The sequence below is a fragment of the Neltuma alba genome, unplaced genomic scaffold (assembly GCF_004799145.2).
Source record: "Neltuma alba isolate B1F8T4 unplaced genomic scaffold, ASM479914v2 tig00002436_pilon, whole genome shotgun sequence".
Taxonomy (NCBI): domain Eukaryota; kingdom Viridiplantae; phylum Streptophyta; class Magnoliopsida; order Fabales; family Fabaceae; genus Neltuma; species Neltuma alba.
In genome coordinates, this window is record NW_021632861.1 from 30,738 (window position 1) to 50,118 (window position 19,381).

At 32.3% G+C, this 19,381-nt stretch overlaps 2 protein-coding genes across 3 annotated transcripts; one reads left to right on the plus strand and one right to left on the minus strand.

Annotated features, from left to right (window-relative positions):
* Positions 1-6,128: 6,128 nt before the first annotated feature.
* LOC114727327 (serine/threonine-protein kinase D6PKL2-like) lies at positions 6,129-10,182 on the plus strand. 2 transcript variants are annotated; one of them, XM_028914037.1, is made up of 3 exons: positions 6,129-6,211; positions 7,093-8,152; positions 8,968-10,182. In XM_028914037.1, exons 2-3 carry the CDS (start codon positions 7,203-7,205, stop codon positions 9,845-9,847), a joined length of 1,830 nt encoding a protein of 609 aa, XP_028769870.1. In that variant the 5' UTR covers positions 6,129-6,211; positions 7,093-7,202; the 3' UTR covers positions 9,848-10,182. The 2 variants fall into 2 exon arrangements, with proteins under 2 accessions (XP_028769870.1, XP_028769863.1); XM_028914030.1 differs by having other exon boundaries at positions 7,102-8,152.
* A 541-nt stretch (positions 10,183-10,723) lies between these two features.
* Positions 10,724-15,108, minus strand: LOC114727359 (U-box domain-containing protein 35-like). The gene is made up of 4 exons (XM_028914067.1): positions 14,637-15,108; positions 12,972-13,090; positions 12,181-12,296; positions 10,724-11,220 (listed from the first exon to the last, which is right to left on the minus strand). Exons 1-4 carry the CDS (start codon positions 15,106-15,108, stop codon positions 10,974-10,976), a joined length of 954 nt encoding a protein of 317 aa, XP_028769900.1. The 3' UTR covers positions 10,724-10,973.
* Between the last annotated feature and the right edge of the window lie 4,273 nt (positions 15,109-19,381).

Genomic DNA, 19,381 nt, shown 5'->3' on the forward strand with positions numbered 1-19,381 from the left:
AAGAAAAGGAAAAGAGGGAAGGGATATATTATAATGTATGAATTGGGCCTTGCTAGTTGCTAGCCAGTACAAGATAGACTCATGGGTCAATAATTTTATCCAAAGCCACTTTTTCTTTATTTTTTCCTTTTTTTTCCTTTTTTTTGTAGTTTTTGCTCTTGTTTTTCAACTTTTGTTTTGTGGGCAAGAGATTTTAACATCAAAAGGAGCTATAAAGTGAAGCTTGCACCCAAAATCCCACATTTCCAAAGCTTTCTCAAAAGCCTTCTGCTAGGTAAGGCTATCAAACTCTGAAGCATCATCAAAAACAGGAAAAAAGAAAGTCTCATGCATGTGTGTCTCAAATAATTAATATTTCTCAGCATTTATATGTTTTATAATAATTTTACATTTTCTCTTTTTCTTTTTTTTTCTTTGTTTGTTGTTCTTTTTTTTTTTGTGTTGAGAAAGTCAGACTTGTTTATTGTGGGTATAGACTGAGGGTCCCAAGAGTCAGATGAAAGGCACATGCAAAAATGCCATTGAAGAACTGCTACATCTGGATGCTGCTCATATCAGTCTGTAATGCCATCAGAATATTTAATCCCAGTAACTATAATAATAACAATAATAATGAGCAATAACATGATGTGAGAGAGAGAAAGAGGGAGGGGGGAGGACCACTGCATAAAATTGATAGTAGTTTTGAATCATAAAGAGAAATAGTGGCATGTGGCTATGCTAAGGTAGCTCAAAACTCTATGCATGGACCTCTGTGAATCCTCTCTCTCTCTCTCTATATATAATCAATGCCTTTGTTGCAGATATGAATCTTTGAAAATTATTTCGCTGCATGGAGCCTGGCATATTAAATTAGTGGGGTAATTAACTGGCAGCATCACATGCAGAAGGCTTAATAAGAGTATAGATCAGAGTTCATATAGAATAATGAATGAAATTTTCTTCTTTGTGTTTTTCCTTTTGTGTTTACTTAATTAATGGTACATGACATAATGTAGCAAAGAATGACGTCTTTTACTTAATGGTTCCATAGGCTTTGATGGGAGGCCAACCACAGTATATGTGTATTAAGGAAGGGTCAGAAGGTTCTGTAACATAATTGTACTACTTTTGTTTTAATTAACTAAAAATGTTTGGCATATAGATTCCCCCCTTTTTTCTTAAATTTTGCTAATTGATTAGTACTGTTGTTGGTATATATGGGTGCATTATTGAATATATATGTGCTCAACTTTTCTTATAGGTGTCAACCCATTTTGTACTGAGATGCAATATTTCTATTTTCTTTAATTAATTACATTATTGCAAACATGACAGAGCTGAAATCTCAATTCTCTATCATGGGTTATTGTCTTTATTTAATTCTTATAAATTTCTTACTATTGGATCAATATCGTAATAAAGAAGAGTCAATTCTTAAATACCTAAAGAAAACTAGCTCACGGTAAAATTGAGTTTTTATATCTCTATTTACTTATGCAAATGTCTTGTATCCATTTGCCATGAGATTAATCCAATTGTTAAAAAACTAAGTTTAAAGAAAAGAAATAGAGACCGAAGCTCTACTTACATCTCATCCTACTTTTATCACTTAAGCTAGTAATCTCTCTCCGTATTTACCTTCGAAGGAGCAAGCTCTGGACAAAAAAAAAAAAAAAAGAAGAAAATCCTCAGGAAATAAACCAAGTGTTTTTTTTCTTCTTCTTCTTTTTCTAATTAGAAGGATAGACACTAACTGTTTTGCGTCACAAGTAGAATTCAACTCATAGCTTCTTACTTAATAAGCTCTCATAACATTAGACTATAAGGTTATTGGCTAAATCAATTGCGTTTTATGTAATACTTCTCCGGTTCTTAATATAGGATATAACTGTTGAGTTGATTTTGATCTTAAATATAAGACCTACTTCTCATATATATCAATTTTTGTTAAATTACCCTTATAGATACTCCCTCAACCATAATCAAATAGAAGAGAGAAAAAAGATATTAAGGAAGATGATTATGGTGTTTTAGGAAAAACATATCATTTTTTTTATAATTAACTAACTTACTTAACTTTCTTAATGTAATCAAATTAGTTAAATAGGTCTTATATTAAGAACAAGAGGAGTATATGTATATGTATGTACATAGATATGGATATATACTGACGGGGGAGAGTGGTGAGGGTGTTGAAGTGGTGTGCTTTTAGATGTGGGACCCAAGTTCTGAGACGATGGATTCAATTCAAAAGCCCCTGATCCTAATCCTACCCTTCAAAGTTGAATGTTTCAACAGAACACTCATCTTCCTTCATGTGTGGCCATTACTAACTCAACCTGGATTCAGAAAGCGACTTCAATCAAACCAAACACGCTTGGAATGGTAAGACCAACCAAATCCCCGCAATACTCTCATTCTCTTTTACTTTTAGACCACACTGATCAATTCCAAATTTCCCACTGCCAGATTTTAATTTTCTCATCTCATACCCAAACCACCTTATGCCAGTCTTACCTTCTTCATGTTTTGAACAGGACTGGTTAATTTGGCCATAAGAACATATATATACTAATATCTATGTGGGAACATGTCTCCTGTGTTGTTGATTGATATTAGTCTCGTGGTTGAGATTTAAAGCAGGGTGAATTGTGGGCATGTTTCTTGTTACAAGTCAATTTAATTACATCACATAGGCCCTCTTGCCTCCATATATGTTTGTGTTGTCAAAATGTAGGAAAGGTGTTTGTGGATATGTGAGTGAGAGACATGGATGCTTTCCAGGATAGATAAGTGTGTTTGGATTATCTTAATTGCATTGCTCCCATAAACAAAAGCATGTCAACTTGGAGAGGGAGGGGGCCTCATTAGAAAAATAAATTCCAACCACTTTGATTGTTAACTTATTTATGAGATTTCGTTCTCATTTGGGGCCTTATACAGTTGTGTATACGTGTGTGTGATTGTGATTACATATTTTATAGTATATCAATAGCTTCATTGTAGGTTGGCGTGAGTGGTATATCAAATATGAAAAATTAAATCTCTACTTATCTATATTTGTCTTTTGTATTTTGAAAAAAATTAGTTTACCCACAAGCGTTATTCCTGATATTAAATATGAGAAATTAAATCACTAATTATTCTTGAAACAAATTCAAGGAAACAATTTCAGCCAAGTTCTTTGGGAGAGTGTGAAAAGCCTTTTGTTTTTTTTTTTTTGCTATGCATATGTATCTTTTTATTAGAAGTAATCCTATTTGAGACACTGTCAGATACTAAATGTGGGTAACCCTCTCAACAGAGATTCAAAGTTTAGTTTATCATGTTGTGATGAACTAGGTCTTTTCACTAGACCCGACCTTATTAGTGTGAAAAGCTCATTTATTAGTGCAACCCTTTATTTCTCCCTTTCCCAGTTTCTCTCATTTTAGGGTTTTATGATCCTTATGCTATCCCTTGTCCCATCAACACAATTCAAGCATTTAGAAGGGTGGTCCTGCCTGGTTTTAATTCTAACATATTTTACTTTTTATTAAATTGGATAAAAGTTTTTGAATCTTGAATTTTAGATAGTTTCCTCCCTTAAAGTTTATATTATGCTCATATAATTATTTTAAATGTCAAATATAGCACCCTAACATGTTACTCTTTCTTCGTCGACAAAATAATATACTACCAAATGTTCAAAAATTTACAAAAGTTATAGTGATTAATAATTATCTAAAAGTCAAATGTTTATTTGTACAGGATGAGCATATATACACTTTGGCCATCTGAATTTAGAATTAAATATCTTTTGATTTCTTCAGTGGAGATACTTGATAACCTGGGATCTTTAGTTGGACCCTTTAGAAGAGAATAAATAATAGAAAATTAGAAGGAAAAAAAAGTAGGGTAGCACAATTGATTTCATGTGGACTTTCTTTAATTTTCTTTTTATTACTTATTAACCGAACCCCTTTTGTCATAAGAGAGGATCTAATTTAAGACATCTCTTATAATATTAAGATAATTTTTCAATATAAAACATGATATAACCCTTGCTTGAGACATCAAATATTAATCACATAAGTTGAATTCATTGCTTATGTAGATTTACAACATAGATAATATACACTATATACAAAATAAGTTTATATATTACTCCCACACTTCTCATTCAAAGACATATTTTCAATTACATGATGAGACTAGTTCAAGCAAATAAGGATTTAATAAGACCTGAGTAGAAGTCAAAAGTTTAAATTGTTTAAAAAAAGGAAGATCCCAAAAAATATCTATTGAGTTTTAAAATTTCAAATCAGTTTTGTTTACAACACTTTGTTAGCAATTGACCATATTTGAAAAGTAAATGACAATATATTTTTATAATAATTCTTGATTTGAAATTTTAAAAGTCAAAAGACATTTGTTTAAAAAATTTCCTTAAAAATATTCCTCTAACCCTATTCATAGGATAGAAATATAATATTTTTTGTTCTTTACATAAATCATGTTATTAAAGTTATTATATGAAGGTAGAATTTTATTTTTAATTTATTATTCTGTAAGTTATTATTTCCTTAAAAACTATAAATATTAAAGTAGAGGTAAAATTGTAAAGTTATAAAATTTTAAGATAGACTTAATAAGTTCTATTTTTTTTTTAATCCGGACAAAACATTTTAGAAATACCTTATAATAGGATGACAAAAAAATAGAGTACATCTTTAATAATGAAATATGACCATAGGAATTGGAATTGTGAAGAAGTTACCAACCAAATGAGTGCATAATTCATATTTTGATTGCATACAATGAAATTAAAGCCTCTGCTTTTTGGTAGATAATCAAAAGGAGCAGTAATGGCCATTACTTTTACAAATAGCAGATGGACCACCAAGAGAATGTTATTATTATAGCTGCGGCATATATTCAGTATGTATTACACTTCTAATCTTCATTGGTACACCAAAACATTCTCATTCTTCATTGGTCCATTTCTTAGTGATCTTATTGACTATTAGAGAAAATAGGCTCCCGTTTTAGGCAACAAAAAATCTTTATGTCGGCTTAAGTATAGGAATTTGTATTTTCTCTCTGATGTTTCATGCAAACATAATCATAATAACAATTATTATCTATAGGAAAAAAAATTCCACATCTTGGAAGACCTTCTTTTTACAGTTTTCCCCCTCTTTTTTCTAGGTTGAAATATTAAGAAAATATATATTATGGACTGAAATATATATAGTTTCAGGAAGTGAGTTCTTGAAACATTAATTGAAACATTATGTTAGGGATCTGCGGTTCTCATATTATAGCTATCCATTTACACTTTTTTTTTATAAAAAATAATATATCATTCAATCATTATGCAGTTAGGCATTGCTTATCATGCTTCCATAAATTCAGCTCTTTGCTCTATCATCTATGTACACTTAACTTAAAAAAAAAAAAAACAATAGAAATGTAGCATGTGTATTTGACATAGAATCAAAGTATTTTCTATAATATTCATTTTATTTTCAATTGGCAACAAGGATCGTTTCATTGAATAAAAAAATTTCCTCAAAATCCGATCCTAAAATCTAGAATCTAGAATTCAATTCTTGGTCAAAAAAAGAATCTAGAATTCAATAATATGACAGCTCAACATTTTTAGAAGCCAAACTGAGCATAATATTATCTATTTATCATGAAACTTAATTCAAGATGAGTAGCCCCAAAAAAAAAAGTTATTTCGAAATTTGAAAAAATAACCCACAAAATCTATTAACTATTATTAAAATAGAAAGGGCATAATTGTCATGTTACTGATTAAAAAAATTGGAGAACACAAACCAAAAGAAAACATTAAAAAATAAAAAAAAAGTAGAGAGATGAAGAATTATTTGGGCACAGGCATGACAGACAGGGGCAAGACCTCAGAAGAACAGAGAACTGTTTTGTGATTTGGACCCCGCTTGTTTCAGGACAAAAACCCAATGAAATAATTGAACCAAGAAAAAGCTTTGCTTTACCTTTGACCTCATACTCTCTCTCTATCTCTTTCTCTCTCCCCCTCGCCCCGCCTAATGGAGTAATAGTACACCGGCCCAGTCTAGTTTCATGACTCTCCATAGCTTCCATTCCTCTATGTTTCTCTCTCTCTAAGCTCCCGGAGTTCTCTTTTCTACATTATTTTCGCCCCTTTTCATCACTGCTAAAGCAACGACGCTGAGGGAGTTCTGATCCTCGAAATAAGGTACTCTTTTGGGCTTATCCTACTTTCCTTTTGGTGGCTCTCATTTCTCTTCATGTGGGTTGCATCCCTTTCCCTTCAATTTTTGCTTTTTGCACCGGGGTCTCCATCTTCCCTTGAATCTACCGCAAATTTCACTCGAAATCAAGGTTCTATGATCAAGATCCAGGTTTCGTTTAATTAGTCTTGATCATTTTCGTTTGGCTTGTCACGATTATTTTATCTGTCTGAATAGGTTAAAATCTGTCCAAAATCTGCATTTTTCGTGTTGGGGCCCTAATTTGATTGACACCTATCTTGCTTTTTGTTGGTCCTCCTAGTCCTCCCCTTTTCATTCGTTTTCTGTAATTTTTCTTTTTCCTTTCAATTTCACTACTTTATCTTTTCGGGGGATGGTGTTGGGAAGATGAGAACCGAGGTGTCTTTGTTAGTTGCTTCTCACTTCTGAGCTTTACTAATCTGGGCATGGAGTACATGCAGCTTCGCAGCTTTATTTTCTTCTCCCCTTCTTTCTGGAAATGAAAGTCACTTGATTTACCTATTGGGGTTAGCTGCTATAATATTTTGCTTTTGGATTTTCTCTTGGTAAATCTGACGTTGAATTTGTTTGATTATCTTCTTGTGGTTTAGCTATTATATGATATCTACGTGATTCACGAAGTGGGCGATATTCTATCACTGCTTACTGGATCTGTTGCTATCCCATCTTAAGTGTGAGTTGTTATGTGACAAGTCCATTGTGGCATAGGTTTTGTCTCTTCATTAATAGATTGGTAGATCACCCTCTGCTCTGATGTTAATGCTAAGCCTATTGCATCATACTGCAGTCAACGACTGACAATTTTTTCATGATTCCTTTTATATATTGTTTCTTATCATTGAAGAAATTGCAGGTGATCGGGATTACTGATGGAAGATACAATGCTAATGGAGACGGATGGCCGGTCACAGATTTGGTTGGTTTGATCTGATTTAAGACTGTTTATCATATCTGATGGACTCAAAAACTAGTGCTAGAGCTGCCCAGAAACATCATCATAAGACGGCTGGGATTCAAACAATAGAGGCAAAAGACATCAAATCTTCAAAGACTGGGAAATCTGAACTGGCTGCGCCAGAAGATTTATCAAAATATGTTCAGGACTCGTTGAAGCAGTACACTGGAGACGCTTCTGAAAAGAAGAAGCTAGGGAGTTCAAACCCAAAGGAGTCTGCTGATTCCTTGATTAGTAAATTTGGTTCTTCTGTTTCCTTATCTGTTAGTGAACAACTATCTGGAGGAGTTGACCATGTTGTTAATGGGAATAGAGGTTTGCAGGAAAGCTCTATTGACCAAGAAAAGAAAACATCAGAATATGGAAGTGTGAAGAGTAGTTCTGTTTCTGCTAAAGTTAGTGATGGGGCCAGCAGCCTGGCAAAGACCAGTGGAAGTGCCAAGATTAGTGATCGAGTTGATCTTGTTGAGAGTGGCAAGAGTAGCATTTGCAGAGGAAGTACAAGCAGTGATGTGAGTGATGAGAGCACTTGCAGCAGCTTTAGTAGCAGTGTCAACAAGCCTCACAAGGCAAATGACTTGAGATGGGAAGCTATTCAAGCCGTCCGAGCTAAAGATGGAGTTTTGGGCTTAGCTCACTTTAGACTACTGAAGAGGTTGGGTTGTGGGGATATTGGGAGCGTTTATCTCTCAGAACTGAGTGGAACTAAATGTTATTTCGCAATGAAGGTAATGGATAAAGGGTCTTTAGCTAGTCGTAAAAAGCTGCTTCGTGCTCAGACAGAAAGAGAAATACTGCAATCACTTGATCATCCTTTTCTCCCGACATTGTATACCCATTTTGAGACAGAGAAGTTCTCATGCTTGGTAATGGAATTCTGCCCAGGTGGAGACCTGCACACTCTCAGGCAGAGGCAGCCAGGGAAGCATTTTCCTGAGCAAGCAGTAAAGTATGTTTAAGTCAGAACTCCCTTTTCTTTTTTCATTAATTCAAGTGATAATTCATTTGATTATTACGTATAAATTGATGACCTGAATTTTCTAAATTGTTCCCTTGGTTTACTTCTAACAATCTAACACCTGTGGTTAATTCCCGCCTTATGAAAGTGCTTTATTCTACTCTATGTTTGTAAAGCTCTTAGTTCACTTCTTCTCTTTCATTGAGGCATGCAAAGTTCTTAGACTTGAAGATTTTATATTTTTTGAAATAAGAAAAAGTAAATGCAACAAGTCCCAGATGTTGTATCAACTTTATAATATAATTATGCTGTATATCTTGGTGGGTATCCGTAATTCATTGATCGTCAGAGGATGTTATACATATTTGGTTTTGAAAGTCAAACATTGTAAAAGTTTTCAACCATGACAATTGCTGCTGCATGTTATTTGTATTACATTATGTGATTAGGAAAGTAGTCTGGTCATGCATTTGTGGTTCATCTATCTCAGAATACCTGTGGAATGTGGATTTTAAATATACTTGTCTATAGGTCAAGCAAACCAGAATTAAGGGATCACACATGGGTCTCATGCTCTGCTTTTTCCCCAGGAAAAGCCATCATGGACCTTATTCTGTATTTGGTTTTGACTTGGCTTTTGGCATTTGAGCATGCCCAAACTTCTTCACCTTTCTGAAGTCTGATGATGTCTGCTTGCTAGAGATGCAAGCACTCATGCTCCTAGTCTAGATATAATATTGCCTAGTGAGATCATGGTTTGGATTTGATTTGATGGTAACAGCTTCTATGTTATTGTTGAATTGCAGATTTTACGTGGCAGAGGTGCTGCTGGCGTTGGAGTACCTCCACATGCTTGGCATTGTCTACCGTGATCTCAAGCCAGAAAATGTCCTTGTTAGGGATGATGGGCACATTATGCTCTCAGACTTTGACCTTTCCCTCCGTTGTGCCGTTAGTCCCACTCTTGTTAAAAGTTCAGTCATGGAATCTGATCCTTTAAGGAAGAATCCTGTATATTGTGTGCAACCTGCGTGTATTGAACCGCCTTCCTGCATCCAGCCATCCTGCGTTGCTCCTACAACATGCTTCTCACCTCGGCTCTTTTCTAGCAAATCAAAGAAGGATAGGAAACCCAAAACTGAAATTGGAAACCAAGTGACTCCATTGCCTGAGCTCATTGCTGAGCCTACCGATGCACGATCCATGTCATTTGTTGGAACCCATGAATATTTGGCACCTGAGATCATCAAGGGAGAAGGTCATGGGAGTGCGGTTGATTGGTGGACTTTTGGAATCTTTCTATATGAGCTTTTGTTTGGTAAGACTCCTTTCAAGGGTTCTGGGAACCGAGCTACATTGTTTAATGTTGTAGGCCAGCCTCTCCGATTTCCAGAAGCACCTGTTGTAAGTTTTGCAGCAAGGGATCTCATAAGGGGGCTGCTTGTGAAGGAACCCCAGCACAGGTTGGCATATAAACGAGGCGCCACTGAGATAAAGCAACATCCCTTTTTTGAAGGTGTGAATTGGGCACTTATTCGCTGCGCCACCCCACCAGAGATCCCAAAGCCTGTAGAGTATGAGAAGATACCTTCCCCAGCCTCATCAGCGGCCGAAAAGGCCAGCAACCATATGTCAATTGCCGATCAGAAAGGCTCTGGTAATTATCTTGAGTTTGATTTCTTCTAGTGTTAGAGACAGATATTGATGATTGCAAAATGGTTTCTGTTGAAAGAAAGGGGGGAGGAACTGTTTTTCAATGTTTAAAGAACAGATGATGAGGAATTGTATGTTTTGTCTTTTGTTGGCTGTTTCTTGTTTCACAAGTTGTATGGCATATAATTAATGCATGGCTTCTCTGTCATCGGTGAAAGCATAAAGGAAAATGCCCCTTTTGAACTGCCATTGTCATCTCAAAGCTCCGTATCTATGTCCCCAAAAAGATGAAGCATTTTTATATGCCATCAAACTCAACTGGGTACAGTTCTGAGTTGTAATCTATTGGTAGACATTCATTGATCGCAGAACACTGTGAGTTGGAATCAGAACGTTCGGTGACTCCTACTCTTCATAGTACTCACAGATAAACTATTATTTTATCCATACTAGGATTAATGATAAAATGACATCGTAAGCAGTTTTTAGAATAAAAATGTTGTTCTATATATATATATATATACTCCTCCGGTCCTAATTATAAGACCCAATTGATTTATTTGAGGAGATTAAGGAAGTAAGTTAAGTTGGTTATTTATAATAAATAAGTGTTGTCATTCCTAAAATATCCTTGCTAGTTAAGTATATTGGTTAAAACTATCATTATTAGAAGGATTATCTTGGGAAAAAATGCATAAATATAAGAGACAAAATGGATTGGGTCTTATAATTAGGACCAAATAAAAAGTCAAATTGGGTCTTATAATAAGGACCGGAGGAGTATTAATTTCGTTCTGTAGTAGTTTTGCGCTGAAAGATGGTCGAAGCAATCTCTGAAACTTAGCCTCTAGAAAGGCGAGATTTCATCTTCCTTTCTCTCTGTCGTGGGCTTACTTTCGAAGCTACCAAACGGATCTTAGCTTTCACAGATGTTCCGGCGTTGCAAACAAAGTATATCACGGATCCTCCGTGAATGATTTGAGTGTCTCCGTTCAACCTATCAAAATTGATACGCTTTTCCACAAGATTCATCTTTGACGTTCTTATCTACATGTTCATAATTACATCCACTTTTCTTTTTGACAATCCCTAGCGCGTCTAATTCCACAATCTAAAGCCCGGATCCACCGACGATTTCTTTTCGGTCTTAAAGTGGGATTCATCCGGATGCAGAAGAAATTCTGGGCCCGGGCATCTTCTTGAAGGGAACACCGCCACGAGATTCATCTTCTTCCCGTGAAGATCCAGATAGCGGAGTGTCACATTCGCTGGAACGTGGCGAGGCAGCCCCAACCAGGTCATAAATCACGTCCTTTCCTTCGCATATGATCTTCACGTCACAGTTCTCAGGTGCTTTCTTCACTACCTCAACTGCCATTGCTTTTCTTCTGCGAGACCCACTTTTCCTATCATCAATCCAATAACTGAAACGTTGGAAATTACAAAATGCTCCTTCCGATCATATCGGATTTGGATTTGGTAATTAGAGGTAGCTTAGGGAGACTATGTTAGGTTCGTTGTAATTCATTAACTAATTTATTTGACTTTCTTAATATATTCAAATTAATTAAATACTATCTCCACTCTTAAATACTATCTCATGTCCTAATTATAAGAGCCAGTTGACTAATTTAAGAAGATTAAGAAAGTAAGTTGAGTTAGTTATTTGTCCTAAATAGGTGTCGTTTTTCCTAAAATATCCTTGTTAATCAAGTGTATTGCTAGAACTATCATTGTTAGAAAGACTACTTTGAAAAAATATATATAAATATGAGAGACAAAGTGGATTGGAGTCTTATATTTAGGAATAAAATAAAAGTCAAACAGGGTCTTATATTAAGGACCGGAGGTAGTATAAGATCTTATGAACTACTACCTTCGATCCTAATTATAAAAGCTAGTTGACTAATTTGAAGAGATTAAGGAAAGAAGTTAAGTTTGTTATTTGTAACAAACAGGCATTGTCTTTCTTAAAATATCCTTACTAATCAAGTGTATTGACTAAAACTATTATTGTTAGAAGGATTATTTTGAAGAAAAAAATACATAAATATGAGAGACAGAGTGGACTGGGGTTTTATATTTAGAACTAAAATAAAAGTCAAATAAGACCTTATATTAAGGACTGAAGGTAGTAATTTGGAGGAGTTATTGAAGTTAAATAAATTGCTTTAAAATAATTATACTTATCATTCTTTTTCAAATTAGTTTTTTTAACTCATAAATTGACATATAATCTAATAATACATATGATTGTTTTAGAAAGATCATGTATTCATGTAGCATATAATGTTTTTTATTTTTCTAAATTAATTAATTGAATTTTATATTAAGGACTTTTATATTAAAAATTAGAGTCACCTTACCTGAGATTAGATTTGGTAATTCCAAGGACTAATTTTTGGACTCCTATGTTGTTGATGACATCCACAATACTTTCGGCCGCGTTGTCGCCTTCAGTAAGCATTGTCTCCACCTTGACCTGTATGTTTTGCAAATTAGTTTTGGCATTTAGAATCATAAATTAAATGAATTATATATGTATATTTTTAATTCAGTTTTAATGTAAAAGGTTAAGAAAAATGTGACCTGACTCCTAAGAAAGGGACAATCCTGTAGGCTCCTCCAAACAAAGAAATCTAAGAAAAGGCCCTGGCCTTTTTCACGTCCTACTCAATATGGGCTTTAGGCCCATTAAAAAGGAATTAAATGGGTATTATTTACCCATACACACACACGCGACAAAAGCAATTTCATAGTAATTTTTATTTGTTTCTGTTTCGGAACAATTGGATATATATATATATATATATATATATTTGAAGTTCATTTATGCTATTGAGGAACTTGCATGATTTTCCATAATTTGATTTAATTAAAAACTTATATTTTAATGGAGAAAGTACTTAAACATATCAAGTGTTTGGATTTGTCTGAAAGTGCTTTTTAAAAACACTTTTTTGTAAATCAAAACAAATTTATTCATATATTTACTTTATAAAATCATAATTTAGTTTCTATTTGAACACTTCCTTAATATATCAATAAAATATAGAAATTTAAATTATTTTTTTAAAAAGATCAGAAATGACGTAACTTGCTTCGAACACCAAGCATAATTAATTATGAAGCTTCTAGGAATGTGGGATGACATTACCTGGGAAGCAAGGCACAAGTCAATGAACCTTTGAAGAAGACGTTTCCGGTTGCATTTGTGTTGGTCTAAGTAGAGATTAATGTGGGACTTGTTTACGTGGCTCCTTGGAAGTTTTCCCACTGCAATTAATTGCCACAATTAACTAAATTAAATATATATAATAAATTCTACAAACTAAGTTTTTATATATAATACAGTTAAATGCGTATACGCGCATAAACATGTCAACGTTAGGTTGGAACTCGAGATATCATCAAACAATTATACAAATTTATTGATGAAAGTGTTTTGCATATATTTTTGTATTTAAATGTCAACCATATACATTAGATATTTTTCTTGCCTACCAGATTCCCTTTTTCATCGTCACAGCCCCAGGTGGCAAACTCTTATTTGATACTCCCTCTACTTCACAGTTGCACTTTTGTATCGCAAATATTACGAAAATTCAATTTTTTAAACCTCATAAAAATTCAATTTATTCTTTTAGTTTTTCCCTATCCACAACTAACACTCATATATAATTCTTCAAACTACAAAATTCCTACATTTTGGACTAACAATAATTTCTAAACACATGTTTTACATTATTATGGACGGCAGCTCGAAGGGAGTTTTTTTTTTAGTCAGAAATTAAAAAGGAAGAGTGACTTTTAAGTTCCAAAAGAATGAATCAATGATAGTTATGTTTTTAAGATTTTGTTTTTGAAAAATGAATTGTAGACATTGGTTCAAATAGTTGCAGACAGAAATCTCGATTATAAATCGAGAGTTACATTTGAAATTTAAATGTCTCATTTGCTATTAAGATTCTTGAATTTAAGATTTTATGAATCAGTTTCAACTCATTTTTGGGAAAAATTGTCAGAAACCTAATTGTTATTAATTCAGTCATTTGGGCCTTCCTTGCTTGACTAAAAATCTTAATACTCTTTTGGTTGAAAAGTCAAGGTTGGGAATTCTATTCCCCCAAATTATGAAAGAAAAATAACATTGACCTTCCCAAGCTCCAAACACATCATTTTTGCAGTGAGACTCCAAACATATCTTCATCCTATGTTTGATATGAGAGAAATGGAGGGAAGAAGAAGGCAGGAAAAATTTTAATGGGTTGGATTTAAATAATTGGAGAACTGGGATTATTAAACTTCAATAAAAATAAGATGTAAAATAAAATAGTAAGAAATTAAAAGGGTTAATATAACATTTGATTCTTCAAATTTGCTCTCATTTTGGTTTTGGTCCCTAAAAAAGCAAAATAGTCAAAGTTTTTATTAGATGATAGGGATAAATGTTATAAATGAAAAAAAAAATTTGAGGGACTAAAACCTATGGTTTGAAATTTGAAGGACCAAAACCAAAATAAAGATAAATTGGAGGAACTAAAGTTTGTATTACCCCAAATTAAAATTTTTAATTCTACTCATTTTTTTAGATTTTTAAACCAAACTCATTAAAATTTGTCCTGCACCTGCTTTTCCATCCCTCGTACCAGACAGACCTTAGATAAAGATCAAAACTAACCACTCCTGATGAAAATCATTATGAAAAAAGGGGGGGAACCCTAAAACGAAGTGAACTAATAACCATTACAGAAACAGACAGGCTAAAAAAAAAAAACCAAGACAAAATAAAAGTGATAAAGAAGAGTTACGATACACTTACTGGGACTAGGAATGAGTCTAACCAGGGGGAAGACATGGAGAAGACAAAGTGTTGTGAAAGGTGTGATCCAGTGCTTTAACGTCCATGAAAGTGCTTCCAAGCTCGACTTATCACCATGCTTGCCCACACACACATGCACAACATCCTTCTGCCAGCTCCGAAAATCCAGAGAGAACACACTACTCTCACAATCTTCTTCTCTTATCGTATCCAAACCCTCCTCCTTCGGGTTATTCCCTATACCAAACAAAGAATCCGAATCGGAATCCGAGTCCAAGCCCAATTCCAAATAACCTTCTTCTTCTTGTTCTTCTTCTACCTCCCTTGTAGCCTTCTCGTTGTTGGTTTCTAGGCTAACATCATCATCATCGAACACTTGCTGGTTTCTCTTGAACCCTCTGAAACTGCTAAAACTGGTGCAGTTTGATGAGATTTCTGTTTCATCATCGGATAACGTTTCCTTTGACGACATGTTCGATCATTCCCAGAGACTTTTAAAGATTGAGGCTTTTGCTTCCGGTTGAAGCTGGGTTTGCTTGCTTTTGATTGATATGGGTTTATTGTTTATGGATCATGCTTGGGAGATTCTGAAATTAAATGAACCGAGTCAGACGGTGAGAAATGTTGAAGGGTTTTTCACGGGATACAGTTAGAAGAAAGGAACTTCAAATTCATAATTTTGACTGGGTTTTCTTTGGTGTCCAATAACATCTGGCTTTTTCTTTATTTAATTTTGTTTTCATATTGACATCACGTAAACTGTATTTTTTTTTTGATTAAGTACAAATATTCTTCTAATTATATTTGAGACATTATCGGACACTTCAACCCTTTCAAAAGAAATTCGAAATGATGAGTACCATTTTTAATATATTATGGTACTTAGCTTTTGGTGTTAGTTTAAAATAATATGCTGTGTAATAGATTATTATCAATTCAATGAGTGAGAGATATATATATTTGTTCGGCTAAAATACAAAGAAAGAAAGAATTTAATTGAAAATACATGATTTATTGTTTCTATTTTTAAAAAGAATAAATTATATTTATTTACTAATTAATTATCTTGATGATATAGTGTTATACGAGTGTGTCCAAATACATACGCGTGATTCGTTTGACTATTATTGCAAGATAGCTCACATATATGTTCATAACTTCATATTTATCATGGAAAGAATAACGCAGAAGCAAGCTGTAAGTAATATCTGGTCCAAAAAAAAAAAAGAAGCAAGATGTAAGTAATAATTCGATTTTTTTTAGGTGTAGTAATATAATTCGATTTTGTTGTTGGTACCATATGTATTTTGATCCGAATTTTTCCCTGTTTTTGATATTTATAGATAAATTTGCAAACCAATCAACGTATTACAATAAATTAAAATATATTTTACTGTAAATTTCCTTTGTATTTATTCATATTGTTTTTAATTTTATAACTTATATTAACTATGGTTATACTCGATAAAAATGATTATTCAATATATCTAACTTACTTTTGTAGTTATACTCGACGATTTGAATAGTTGGAATTTCCATTTCCTATATTGTTTATTTTTTATTTTATATGTGAATGATACGCTTTCATTTTATTTAATACTTTCTTTATAACAAATGTAAATCTTCAAAAACTCAAATCATTCTGTTTATGTTTTTCCCTTACACAATGGTCTAAATCAAACATACAAATAAATGAAAATCTTCAAATATTTCACTAATTAATAAATGATTAAATTGAAAATCCTAAAATATTGTAACCATTTATTTGTGTTGTTTTCACCTTGCCCTGTCCACTAATTACTTCGTAAAAATATACTTATATAATTTATTAAAATATACATCTCCACCAATAAATTTTCATGATTTATTCATTAGAACATTTTATTTTAATTGGTTGTAGCCATTATCGTATGTTCTAGAAATTAAGAGTAAATTTTATAAATTTTAAATTTTAAATTATATTTTTTTGCATAAAAAACAAGCTATTAAGTCATCTTTATTTAATAAATTTTAGTATTTAGTGAACTTAAAAAGATACAGTTCTTTGAATCTCGCTTTTACACACATACCTATATAATTAAAGAATCAAATTTTTCAGGCCAAAAAAAAGAATCATATTTTTATATAGAGCAAGTTGTAAATATTTTTTTGTTGAGTGCCTTTTTGAAGTGTGATTCGTTTTTTAAAGTATTTTCATATAAAAAGAGAAAATAAATGAGACGTTTGATTTGCTGAAACACGCCTATACTAAGGGCGAATTAAATTAATGCTTCGAATTGTTGAAAAGCATATAAAACAGAATATGCCTTTTTGGCTTGTGATAATTAATCATCATTAATAATCTAAGTCAAGTCACGCTTAATTGATTACATCACCGCTTAAATATAAACTAATTTAATTTTGTGATGCTTGCGTTTTTCTTGTCTGTGCACTTCACACAAGCTCTCGTCATTTTATATACACAATTTTTCCCGTTTTGTTTACGTTTTAGCATTCCTCAACATTGAGAGAACAGAAATGTCCAATTAATTATTGAAAATGGTTGCTAATTTTCAAAAATAAAATATAAATATATTAATAAAGAAATAAGAAGCATTTTTTAATGTGCTTAGAAAAAATTATAAATGGTGCTTGTATCTAATATAATTACACACACGCAAACACACATTTCTGACTCTCTCTTTTTTTTTTTTTTGGTTTTTTGGCCTGACTTTTTGGTGCACATAAATTGCATAGGGGGTTGATTTGATATGTTTGGCATATGAATAATATCATGATTTGAGATATTTAAATTATATTATAAGCGGTGTATTTTTATTGATTTCTACCATAATTTAAACTTGAATTAAATAAATATTAACTTATAAGTGTTTTTTTGGGGGGGCGGAATTTCAATCATTAGGTGGTTCTATCAAAATAATGTTAGAGGGCAGTGCTTAAACTGAATTACTTTGAGGATCAGAGGTGTTTGGATGTCCTAAAAATATTTTTACATAAATCGAGATAATTTTTTTTTCCACATGCTCACTTCAAACTTTATAGAATTACTTTTAAGATCACAGTTTTGTTTTTTCTCAAATAGCCTTTAAAGTGTAATCAGTCTTAATCATTCTTCTAATAATATATATAAATCAAGACAGAAGGTTAATTAAGTGGTAAATCACGTATATTATATATTAAAATATTGGTATCTGGGCCACGAAAGGGGATCGTAAGCAAATTCTAAGGAAATCATCTGCATTTCTTAATTTTTTTAAAAAATTTTTTTTGGCATATGGAGCCAATTCTTTGATGAAATTTCGTTATTTGTATACCTTTATTATCGGCTTAATATCTTAGAACTCAACTTCTGGCCCCAAGAAAAGGCTTTATTAACCTTGACATTTTTAATTATTTAAGCCTTATGTGGTTGGTTTTCCTTTATTTCTACTAAAGCCGAATTTATTATTGGAAAAATTGCAATAAGGTCTCATTTAAGAGAATTAAATACAAAAAAAATCTCTTGAACTTATCAAATTATTCTGAAGTTCCAAGATACCTCATTACAAAAGATTTTATTTGTTTAATTACCAATTTTTTTTTTAAAGTATACAGTGACAACTGAAAGAGTAGTCATTAACAAATTAAGATATAATAATTGATAGTTATCGTGGCAAGTATTAACAACACTTTTTCTTAACGCTTCACAAAAATATAATGTATGAGTTGTTAATAGTTGCCGTGATTATTGTTAATCATTATGCTTTAAGTTGTTAACAATTACACTTTTAGTTGTCAATGCATGCTTTTAAAAAAACATAAGAACAATTTGATAACTAAACAAATAAAATTTATCACATGAGGTCCCCTGAGACTTCAGATTAATTTGATGATTTCAAGAAATATTTTTGTATTTTATTCTTTTGGATGAGACCTTATTGCAATTTTTCTTTTATTATTTGATCATTAGTATCATATTTTTCTTTTTGGGGAGAAAATAGAGATAAGATATATATGAAGCTGACTTTTAATTTATTTGGAAAACATTTTTGATTATTTTGGTTCATTTCTTTTTCGGCTTATGAATTAAGGTATCTAATGTCTTCCCTTTGTAATGCTACAACACAGTACACATTGGCAAAAAAATACAAGTACACGTGCGAGAAGAGTCTGCCACCTACCATTGTTACATAATGCTCTATGCAGATTAATCGGTTACTTGGGTACTTGATAATAAAATTTTAAAATGTGCTAGATATCAGGTGATCCAAAAATTTATTTAAAAAAATAATAACAAAGTACACGAGAAAAAATGAACCATGAAATCTTAGAGCTATATATTACTACTTCTTATCATTAATATAAAATATACATATATAACTAATTTAAAAATAGTAAGAAAATTAGTTAAGTTAATTATTTATAATAAAGGTGTGTTACTTCTTTAAACTATTCTCTTTAATTATGTGTATTGAAAGTATTTTTGATGGGAACTCTTCACAATCAAATATGGATATTTTGGATAAAAATTATAAATTTGAGAGACTAAGTAGATTCAGGTGTTATATTTAGAATTAAATTTAACTCTTAACTAGTTCTTATATCAATCACCTAAGGCAATACATATAGAAGAGAAACATGCTTTGAAGCTTGAAAGCATAAATATTGAAACCAAAACACAAACACATAAAATCAGAGACAGAACGAACACAGCAAAATTTGAACCTTTTACTTATAAATTTAATCAAAGTGATTCATCATGTCTA

What these genes read in the sequence shown, in the direction of transcription:
- LOC114727359 (XM_028914067.1), bottom strand. Translation starts at nt 15,108, where the DNA reads ATGTCGTCAAAGGAAACGTTATCCGATGATGAAACAGAAATCTCATCA. An exon ending in ACTTGTGCCTTGCTTCCCAG is followed by an intron (nt 12,297 to 12,971) that starts GTAATGTCATCC and finishes CAAAACATACAG; the next exon opens with GTCAAGGTGGAGACAATGCT. An exon ending in ATTACCAAATCTAATCTCAG is followed by an intron (nt 11,221 to 12,180) that starts GTAAGGTGACTC and finishes GATTGATGATAG; the next exon opens with GAAAAGTGGGTCTCGCAGAA.
- LOC114727327 (XM_028914037.1), top strand. Translation starts at nt 7,203, where the DNA reads ATGGACTCAAAAACTAGTGCTAGAGCTGCCCAGAAACATCATCATAAG. An exon ending in TTTCCTGAGCAAGCAGTAAA is followed by an intron (nt 8,153 to 8,967) that starts GTATGTTTAAGT and finishes GTTGAATTGCAG; the next exon opens with ATTTTACGTGGCAGAGGTGC.